This window comes from Balaenoptera ricei, chromosome 7 (genome assembly GCF_028023285.1).
Source record: "Balaenoptera ricei isolate mBalRic1 chromosome 7, mBalRic1.hap2, whole genome shotgun sequence".
NCBI classification, from domain to species: domain Eukaryota; kingdom Metazoa; phylum Chordata; class Mammalia; order Artiodactyla; family Balaenopteridae; genus Balaenoptera; species Balaenoptera ricei.
In genome coordinates this window covers 54707381-54718949 of record NC_082645.1, presented here as the reverse complement: position 1 = coordinate 54718949, position 11569 = coordinate 54707381, and the positions used below count along the sequence as shown (strand labels likewise).

Here is an 11569-nt window from a genome sequence, read left to right as displayed (position 1 = left end):
CATTATAGGTACAATCAATACAATTTCTTTTCAATATTGCTTCCTAAAATCAGAAAATCATTACTATAATTAAAGTCATTTATCAAATGTCATATCCATACATCTATATCTATATCTAATCTCTATCTCTATATCTATATATTACATATAATGGCTACATATTCCTATGCTATCCTTCTCATCAAGAGGTTGAATCTAATTTCACTTGCCTTTACTCTAAGCTAGTCATAATGATTTGCTTAATCCAATAGAGGCTGCAGAGGTGATGTTTTAGAAATTCCAAGGTTAGGTCCTAAGAAACTTTAAAGCTTCTACTTGGGCCTCTTGGAGCCTCTTGAGTCTTCCAGGAGCCTTGAGTTGCCACGTAAGAGGATTAATTACCCTAAGACTGCCTTGGAGAAGCCACATATAGGCACTTTGTTCAAACAGTCCAAACCGAGCCCAGGGTTCTGGCCATTCCTGATGCCTAACATGTATGTAAAGCCATCTTGGACCCTCCAAACCTACCCATCCACCAAACGGATATCATGAAGTGATCCTAGTTGTCACTATGTGGAGAATCACTGAGCTGAGTTTTTCTCAAATTCTTGTCCCACAGAATTCATAAGATGTAATAAAATGGTTGCTGTTTTAGACACTAAGTGTTGTGGTAGTTACTCAGCAATTGATAACTGGAACCTATTTACATGTGTATGACAGAGACAACATAATAAACCTAAAAGTACATGAAAGGACTGTCTGATACATATATTCAGTGAAATGGATGAATTTAATGGATGCATTAAGAGAAAATACAACCTAGGAGGGCAGAGAAAGAAGCAAAAAAAAAAACAAAACAAAACAATTCAGAGTGTGTCCAAAGCACATAAGGACTGATTTATCTAAGAAGATTGTAGTGCAGGAATGGGGTTTCTGAACTAATAGGGAAGAGATTGCTTCACTAGCCAGGAGAAAAGGGAATTCCCAGTAATGGTACTTTGGGAAAAGCCCAGAAACGGGCAAGAGCTTTACTAACTACAATGAGAGGACTTTGAGGAAGTTTTTTGGGTGACAGGAGATTTAGGCATGTGTTGGGAGGTTGAAGGAGAAAAGGAAGTCTGGTGCCCCTTCTTGGAGTGCAATGAAGCTTGAAGTGAGGAGATTTTTGCAACATATGAGATGTTGGGAAGTGACCAAGGCATAGGAAAAGAGGTATAGTCAAAGTGATGAATAAAGAAAGCAACTTTGGCAGTTGAGGCGTGTCTAGACTCATAGAGCACCAAGGCAGCACAGAGGCTGAGGAAGAGGAGTTAAGAAGATATGATGAAAGCCTGAACTAAAGGTGACAATTGAGGAATGAGGAGAAAGGAATTCGTCAAAAAGAAAGAAGGAATTTTATATCTGTTGGATAAGCCAAGCTCTGATCTCATTTATAGCCTTAAAAGTCAATGGTTTTATGATTCAGTTACCAATTATATATGACAACTAGAGAGCATGTAACTAGTTTAGTTAGACAGATTTAGTAATTGTATGGGTATTTTGATTTGTATTGGCCTCAGTTTGTCTACTTTCAAATATTGTGAAAATTTGTTAATATCAAATATTGTTAATGTTGTGTTTGGGAAGCTGCAAAAGACTATGAAACAACAAGACCTTCCTTAAATAGAGTACATAGAGGAGACCATTTATGTTTCTTTCTGCTGTCTGATTCCTAAGTTGGGAAAAGACAAACACGTCTTAATTCTGCAAAGGTTAAAAAAATAGATAATTTTGGATAATGCAAACTAAGACAAAACACACCCCACCCCGCAAAACCACACACCATTACCTATCGAAGTAAACAAGCCTACTGGAGTTTTATTTTTCTGATTCTTCATTCTATCTGGATATTAGACTACCAAAGTAGCAGATGTTAAGTTAAGCAGCCAGTGAACGGCCACTAAAAATGATGCAGGTTAAATGGTAGGAAAAGCTCTATAACTGCTGCTGCTGCATATACAATATGTACATAAATCATCTGAACATGGCTGTAAAGAAGTCTTTATGCAAAGTGACCCAGAGAAGAAAGTATCTAGGTTTCCCCCCCACCCTTCATTCTCTTTATCACCACAAAGGCATTAGAAAACAGCATTTATCAAGAGAAAAGAGTAAATGAAGCAAACCTCCTCTCTGAGAACACAAAGGATACATTTATTTCTTAGTGACCATCAGAGCTGATTATAATGATTTCTTCTTATTAATGAATTAGATGTCTAACCTGGGACCAAAAATATGGAGTCAAACAGCATATGCAAAAGCAAACGTGAACTGAGCAGGTAAAAAGAAAAAAATAATAATTTAATAGGACCAGTGGCTTTTCCATGTCAATGGGAAGGTTACATCATAACTAAAAGGGCTATGACACTGCTTTGGGGTTCAAGGAACAAGAAAGAGTTTCCTGTATTTTATTTCACCAATACAAGTCTATAGATACTTGGCTAATAGATTGAATCTACCTTGATTTGTGTAACAGACACATACAGAAACAGTTTTGGCGTATTATTTACCTGAGTTTGTTCATTCATTCATTCATTCACTCACACATTTATTCATTTTACATTCACTGAATACTATATGCTCAGAATCTGGTTTGGTGCTCTGACAGGTTAAAGAGATGAATAAGTCACAGTCTTCAAGCTAAGTGGCTTTCCATCTAGAGGTAGGGACCTATATATAGAGATAGATACAGCATAATGGGATACATTCTCTAACTGAAAATTATATAAGAACATAAAGACAGGAGTGAATAAACTATATAAAAATAGCTAACAGTTATCAAACACTTAACGAAGACTGAAGTGTTTTACTTTACATGTATTAATTGATTCACATAACCATTGCAACAAGCCTATGAGGTAATTACTTTTACCTTCTCCATTTCATTGATGAGACAACTAAGGCATAGACTGGTTAAGTGACTTGCCAAGGTGACAGAGTCAGTATCCAAATCCAGGTAGTATGGCTTTAATGCAGTGTGGCTCTACTGGTATCACGTTACTTAAGGTAGTCACAGTGGGCTTCACAGAGGAGGTGACATGGAAAATAAATCTTAAGGGATAAGTAGGAGTTCTTTTGTGGAAAAGGAAAAGAGTATTCTGGGAAGAAGACCTATAATATATACAGATTCTGAGGCATGACTAATGTATATGTGAAAGAAACTAAAAATTTCACTGTGAAAATGGTAACGTTATTTGATCTTGATATGGGATTGTGCATTTGTAATGCTGGGTTGTTTGGAGTTCAACTACGAATCAATTTGTACTTATAGGGGATGTTTAAGTGGCTTGACTACAACTGTGTTTTATGAGGTAACTCAGGAGAATGAATTAGAGAGAGGGTCTAGAAGAAAGGAGACCAAATGAGACAGTTGAAATATCCCAGAAAAAAGTTATAAAGCTCTGAATGAAAACAGTGGCAGCCCTGGGGATCAAGAGGAAAGGTATTAAGGAAATAAATCAACAGATACTTAAGTGGGAGTGAGGGGGAACCCTGAATCTAGGATTTTTAATTTGGGAGACAGTATGGATGATGATACCAGTAACCAAGGATAGAAATATAAGAGGAACCCTTTTCATGCCTAGTGCAGCCATGGCTCATGGTCCCAAGAAGCACCTGAATTGTGTAGAAACTCCAAAGCATTGGATGCTGGATAAACTGACTAGTGTGTTTTCTCCTTGTCCATCTACAAGTCCCCACAAGCTGAAGGAATGTCTCCCCCTAATCATTTTCCTAAGGAACAGACATAAGTATGACTTAACAGAAGATGAAGTAAAGATCTGCATGCAGGGTTTCATTAAGATTGATGGCAAGGTTCGCACTGATATAACCTACCCTGATGGTTTTATGGATGTCATCAGTATTGACAAGACTGGAGAGAATTTTCGTCTGATCCATGACACCAAGGATCGCTTTGCTATTCATCATATTACACCTGAGGAGGCCAAGTATAAGTTGTGCAAAGTGAGAAAGATCTTTGTGGGCACAAAAGGAATCCCTCATCTGGTGACCCATGGTGCTCATACCATCAGCTACCCTGATCCCCTCGTCAAGGTAAATGACACCATTCAAATTGATTTGGAGACTGGCAAGATTAATGATTTTGTCAAATTTGACACTGGTAACGTGAGCATGGTGACTGGAGATGCTAACCTGGGAAGAATTGGTGTGATCACCAACCAGAAAAGACATTCTGTTTCTTTTGATATAGTTCATGTGAAAGATGCCAGTGGCAACAGCTTTGCCATCTGGCTCTCCAACATTTTCGTTATTGGCAAAAACGACAAACCATGGATCTCTCTTCCCCAGGGAAGGGGTATCTGCCTTACCATTGCTGAGAAGAGAGACAAGAGACTGGAGGCCAAACAGAGCAGTGGATAAAATGATCTCTAGGTGACATGATTGGGAAAGTCTTTGTACTTAATTAAAGATAATAATACATTAGAAAAGAAAGAAAGAAATACAAGAGGAATATCAGATATGGAGACACTCAGTGGTAAATATTGAATGCCTACCATGCACCTGGCAAAAGTACATGGTTCTAAGGACACAAAGATTCCTTCTTGACCTCTGAGTGCTCAGTGCCTGGCAGAGGAGCTCATAGACAAAATCGGTTACCTAGATAAACAATTCCCTCCATCACAGCTAACTTTTAAGAGAACAGAATTTCTCTCACTGGCCTGATTAAAGGTAAAGAAAGAAAAACAACTTCACAATCAAACTTCAAATCTGGAATACCATCAATTGAACATAATTGTGGTACTCAGATAAGGAAACTATATTAAAGTGTTCTATGCAGATTAAAATCATGATCCAGATCACAAAATCCACCTCTATGCTTTATATTAAACATACGACGTGAAGAAATACAAGAAACAAATTAGATTTCTCCTTTAGGCAAATTTTTTAATGAGCTTAATCCCGTGGCTTGCTATTAATGCTAGTGACTGGCTTCTTTGAAATGAGGCATGCATTTTCTTCCTTGTTCATATAGTCAGCTTCCTCTTTAGTATTCATTATTCACGTCTGTTTTTATCAAAGAGCACTATTACATGAAACCATGATCCAAGCATGTTTGGCTCTAATTTTTATATCTGGAGGGAAGGAAATTATACACCCTTATACTGGTATATGATTGTTACGTACACATATGATCATAGTGCATATGTGTTCCTTCGTATTGGAAGGTGGTGTTATTTAATTCGGTCCTTAGGCTAAAGAACCTTGTCTTAGTCACACTTGTCTTAGTATAGAACATCAACATGCCATTGAAGAAAGGCCATTTGCCTTGTAAATAAACAGTAAAAACAAGTTTTGATCACAGTCTCATTTAAACTCTAGATATTCTAAGAATTTCTTATGTGGGATTAAGAATAGAGAGAACGGTAAATACATTTTATCTGAATACTATAACTCCTGATAACTTTAGCCGACAACTGGGGATACCACAGCTCTTGCTACTCTTTCGAAGCCAAAGCAAGATTTGGATCTTTGCCTCTTTAATTACTGATAGTTATCTATGGAACATGCAATTATGATGGCTGAGACAAAATTGGGCATTCTATTGCTACTGTTTCCCAGCCATTCACGGTGAGGTGACTTTAAGGTTGTCTACATATGCTTATTACCTTTTATTTAAACGGTATTTCTTTGGCCTAGGACACCTATGGCTACATTATTCCATTTTCCCTTTACTTTAATTTACTATATTCTATGGCCACTGTGGAACCAGGTGGCAGCAATAAATTTATGGTTTAATGGGCTACAAGAAGAATGAGGTTTTTAAATGCAAAGCGATTTCAAGAAATCACACAATAATTAAAACTTTAAATTACCTAAATATACTTAATATATATTTATCAATGTAGCAGAATATCAGATAGCCATTGAAATCAGTATTTTGACTATGTAAAAACAATACATATGTTTAAAAAATAATAATTAGTGAAGAAACTTCCCAGAAATATAAAGAAACATGATTACAACTAATATGTATAGAAGAAGACTGGAGAGGAATTAAAGGGATTAAGGGACTATGTGTGAGTTTAAAGCAATATACACACTACGAGCTCAATATTTTAAGTATATATAAGCATAAAATAATTAGAAAAGTAGAATCAAAATCATAGAAAATAGTTATCTTTTGGATGTTAGGTAATAGGTGATTTTGATTTTTGACTTTGGCTTTTTCTATATTTTACAAGTGTTCTGTTTCCTGTTACTGATACAATGTAAAATTAATAACAGTAGAACTTTTATATTAAAATTAATTAGGTTAATTTAATGGTAAGAAAGGCATTTAAAAATAAGGATATATATATATATATTTTAACATCTTTATTGTAGTATAATAGCTTTACAATGGTGTGTTAGTTTCTGCTTTATAACAAAGTGAATCAGTTATACATATACATATGTTCCCATATCTCTTCCCTCTTGCATCTCCCTCCCTCCCACCCTCCCTATCCCACCCCTCTAGGTGGTCACAAAGCACCGAGCTGATCTCCCTGTGCTGTGCGGCTGCTTCCCACTAGCTATCTATTTTACATTTGGTAGTGTATATATGTCCATGACACTCTCTCACTTTGTCCCAGCTTACCCTTCCCCCTCCCCGTATCCTCAAGTCCATTCTCTAGTAGGTCTGCATCTTTATTCCCGTCTTGCCCCTAGGTTCTTCAAATAAGGATATTGTTCAAACAGTTTCAACTGCTGTAAGTTTAAGCCTTTAGATATGAAGGAAATTGAACTCTGCCTCCACACTCCACCCTTAGGCTGGATTGGACACGATGCCATCCTGTCTACCAGGTTTGTTAAAGATGTGATTTCTTTTGATTGATGAACAGATTCCTTTTCAATATTTTCTTTAGGCAACTACATACTGCACTGCTTTTCTAAATTCACTTTTGAGGTACTGCAAAGAGATTCACATATCTACTCCCACGCCTTCTCTCGGTGGCAGCGGACGAGAAGGGGTGACTGGAGGTGGCTCAAGAAGGTCTCAGTGAGTAGAGTAACCCTACTTCTGACCCAGCTGCTGAGCCCTACATTATGATAGATTATTTTACTTGCCTGGAGGAGAGAGATTGTATTTTCACAAAAAATGGTAAGGGCACTAGAAGTAAGAGATACATGTTTAAAACTGGAAGAAGACCTTGAGAATTAAAAAAAAAAAATCTATAGCTGGGCATTATGTAGTTCCGGTTGAAATTTAACAGCAGAAAAATTGGAAAGCCTGAGGTAAAAACATCTAATTGGGAAAATATTGATGTATTCATACTAAATTTTCCTTATGCTTGGAGAGTGCCTGCAAAGCAAAAGTCCAGGAGTGGAACTCTTGCTTTCTTGCTATCCCAGAGAGAAATGATGCTGAAACTTCTGAACCTAAATATACTATTGTCAGTTTTGTTATAGTTATTAATTGTATACTGGAAAAGAACCAATCATAACATAGTTGGAGAGTGTTTCCCAGGCAACAATTTGAGGGGCAACTTTTAATCTGTAATGACCCATAAATCTTTAGCTATAAATAGGAGAGTCTGGACTAGAAGCCCATTCTCGGTCCACAGGCCAGTATTAACTGTGAGATGGTCCTCTGATTTCTTATACTCTTATTTCCTCCATCAATCAACTCTTGCCTCCCCTTTAAGATTTAGCTCAAAATTGCCCTCCCTTTAAAACCTATCTCCATATCCTTTGCACACGGAGAGAAAAGGCCATTCCTTTCTCTCTCTTTCATGTGTCTTTGTTTAGTACTCTAGTATCCACTTTATAACATCATACTGTATTAATGTGTCTACATTTCTAGAAAGATGCCAATAAACTGGGATCTCAAAGATAAAGCCTCCACATTATTCATATTTATATCTTTAGTGCCTACCACAAGCCTTTCACACCGGAGACGCTCAATGCTGTTGCACAAGTTCTTGCAAAAATGTTTCTAGAATATAGACATAAGGTGTACACAAGCTTTTAGATAGCTGTCTTTATAATGTTTGATAATGCTGGCAACATGCAGGTTGTTATTCAGAGGACAGAATTATTGTTTAACACCAGCTTCCAGTTTGTGTTCTCTGAGCTTGTCTCAATAAAAAAACAAATGAAAAGCTGGATATATTGCACACACTTCCTCCTCCCACCCGTCACAACAGGGTTATGAGAATTGGATCAGACAGGATACCTTGCAATTTTTCTCCTCTGGTAGCTGTTCCACAGCTGGTAACACATTTTCAGCCTTGTTAAAAATTCCTCCAACTGATAAAACGTCTTGGACCTTTTCCTCAAGTACCAATCATCATTACTACCCTCTTTGCCAACAACTTTTCTCCCTTCCCTCCTTTTCTTCCAAATACAGAAGAGATGTGCTTCAACTGTTCCCATGTCCAAGAGCAGTGCCAGTGATTTTGCATGTACTTATTTGTCTAACATAGTCTGTTTGAAGTCAGAGGTAGGTTTCTTTTAGAGTACAGACACTTGCACATCAAGAGGTATTCAGGCTTTGCTAATGGGCCTTCACAAACATTTCACATTTTGGATCAACATGTCTGCCAATATGTAAGCTATTTTAAGAATGCTATTTCTGTAAACAGAAGCTTTCTGTCAATTCATGACATGTGTTAAATAAAAGTATGCTAGATAGACTAAAATGTCCACACATTAATATTACATATAGAAGAGCTTTGTATTTGTATTTTTTCAGCATTAAGTTCACTAGACTTTAATGGCCATTAACATAAGAAATACTTATTGAGACACTGATTGATGATGAGAACACCCTCCCGCATCAAATCTACAGCAGATGGACCAGAAGGAAAAAGGGTTTACAAAGTAGAAATTTCTTACTCAGTTTTTGTCTATCACAACTGTCTATTCTTTCCTCTTGAGGCAAGGGACATACTGTGCTATGGAAAATAGTAAGATTTCAGTTTAGTTGTGGAGAATTTCATAGGACAAAAGAGAATATAATGTGGCCTGTATTGCAAGAATTTTATAAATATTGGTGTTAAATTTATAGAAGAGAGAATAAATGTAATTTTATAATATTTGCAGAGAGAATGAAACTCAAATGAACAGTTCATTTTTGGTTTCGGTGAATATATTGCCAAGACTGAAATGACTTTTTGTTGAATGTCAAGAGCACAGAATAAACAGAAGAATCATTACTGAATTGGAAAAGTAAGAAATCATTCTTGGAGAGGAAGAAAAAAACATTTCAACCATTCTCCCTTTATGAGTCCAATTTCATATGGCCTTTGGGGGGGTTTTGCTGGGTAACTTGAATTTATTCAATCTTTTGATGGACTTGAATTTTCTCCTGAGGTGTTTTAAATATTTTTTTTCATCCTTAAGTAGCCATGCAAGGAAGAAGTTTTACTGGTGGGAAAAGTAAGGCATAAATATTTCAAGTAGCCACTCTCTTAGCTTAGACTAGTACACTTTTCGCTCAAACACTCTGGCTTTTTATTACTTAACTGCAGAAATGTATTTGACAAGTGGTAGCCCTTCGTAACTACTATAAGGAATTAAAGTCTTTCCTTTTATATGTTCGATAAATGGATAGTGTTTAAGGGGATGTTTCCTGTTCCTAAATGCACTGTGCGAAAGTGGACAGCTATAACTAAATATAAAAATAATAGCATTTTTTTACCCCTCAAAGGTTTAAGCTTCAGTGAGCCAAACCATATCACAAACACCAGTGAAATAAACAGTTTAGAGATTAAGGACAAATCACTAACAGAGCAGATCTGCAAGCCAAGCGCGTAACGGGAAAAAGTCTGGTTTGCCATACGGACCTGCATTTCATATCTGATCAAGTAGTTAACCAAATTATACACAGATATTTTGAGCTTTGCTTTTAAATAGTACTTTATCACCTGATTACTGTGTTGCTTTTCTTCTTATCAAAAACAGAATGATTTGAATAACTCAAGCTCAGCATGGTAGCCAGGCTTCCGGTGGTTTGGGTAGACACTGTCACAGGAGATGCAGAGTCTGCGGGGCATGAACGGAATCACTCAGTGAGAACCACATGGCTTAAGGGTAGAGAGAAAAGCTAGCATACAGCTTGGGTTGGCTATAGAATAACATGATAGACAAAGATGCAGGAAAGGGACGGGCATATAAGGATTGTTCACAGGTATTATGAAAAGTATGGTTGAGGTGAGTGCTAAAAAGCAGTCCTAACTCCCTGATTCTCTTACTACATAGACCAGTACCATGGGTCATTTTCAGAAAAGCTTTACAGAAGTCACTAAGCAACTTCCTCTGCTCCTGGGAGTATATGTATACTATATAAAATTGACACTCCTATTAAAAATATATTTTTAGGGAAGAAGTCCATTGATCCCATCATTTACCAAGGAGGAAATTTCCAGATAAAATAATAGTTTGTGAGCTCTCTAAGACAAGAAATAGGACCTAACTATAACCTTTTGTCCTTGGATAAGAATGAATAAAAAATGATATTAGGTTTGAAAAAGTATCACATGCAGAGTAATTCCATAATATGGGACAAATAGGAGACTAGAAAGATGGCTTAAAATGCAAATTTAACATTTTTCCTATTCTTATAGATCTCAATTTAGTTATATTCCCTTAAATTCTAATGTGTCAAAACTAAATGGTGACAATAGAACCTGATTTTGCTCATTAGTACAACTATTAGTTCTATTATACATCCCTTTTCTTTACTTGTAAATAACTGGGACTCCTTCCAGAGAATAGTCTGCTAATAAATTGTGTTTTGTTCATTTTTTTTTTAAATGTCAGCTTCCCAACATTTATCCTGGTCTAATGCATTTAAATGTTGTTCAGATAGAAAGCCTAAAGTAAGATACTTAATGAAAAGCATGTTCAGCTGCAACCATATCCTGTTTCTCCTAGCCTTTACCTATGAGGAGTCTGATACCATTTAGAACAAGTGATCTTAAAGGTACACCTCTATCAATAGAGATCAACAGTTAAACGGACTATTTTCAATGCTGTTTCTGTCACCTTCACAGACCACGCACTGCTTTGTTTGGGGATTTTTTTCTGGTACCAGAGTGATTTATTGAAGAAAGTGGCAAAGAACCAAAATTTTGTATTTGTTGAAAAATAATGCAGTTGGAAAGAAGAAACAAAAACTCCCATTTTCCAATTCTCATATCCCATATGAATTGATTAATAGGCAAAATATTTCGCTTTTTTTTTCCTTTGCACATGTCCTCTCTCCCTCTCTCTCTCTCTCTCTCTCTCTTTTTCTCCCCCAAAGCTCCTGACACATCATTTTACTGCAGGTTTGTGCTGTACTTTACATCTGTTAGACAAGTTTCTAGATTAGAGGCGGCAGCCTGGGAGGGTGTAAATGTGCCTAGTTACTATTACTTTGAATGTATAGATATGTTCTCTGTCACTGGGCATTATAACACTATCATCAGTCACTTCAGAGTATTCTTTTCAGCAATCTATGCCTTACTAGAAGATTACTATAAGGGCGATCATGCCAAGATGAATATCATTATAGGTCGTCACATGTATAGCTCCCTTTGGAGATGGAAAGATTTATTGGGGGGCTAAA

At 36.6% G+C, this 11569-nt stretch overlaps 1 protein-coding gene across 1 annotated transcript; it reads left to right on the top strand.

Annotated features, from left to right (window-relative positions):
- The first annotated feature begins 3606 nt into the window (after window positions 1-3606).
- Window positions 3607-4395, top strand: LOC132368522 (small ribosomal subunit protein eS4-like). Its single transcript, XM_059927205.1, has one exon. The coding sequence runs from the start codon at window positions 3607-3609 to the stop codon at window positions 4393-4395; it is 789 nt and encodes a 262-aa protein (XP_059783188.1).
- Window positions 4396-11569: the final 7174 nt, after the last annotated feature.

Excerpts from the sequence above, each read along its gene's own strand:
- LOC132368522 (XM_059927205.1), top strand. The coding sequence starts at position 3,607 with ATGGCTCATGGTCCCAAGAAGCACCTGAATTGTGTAGAAACTCCAAAG.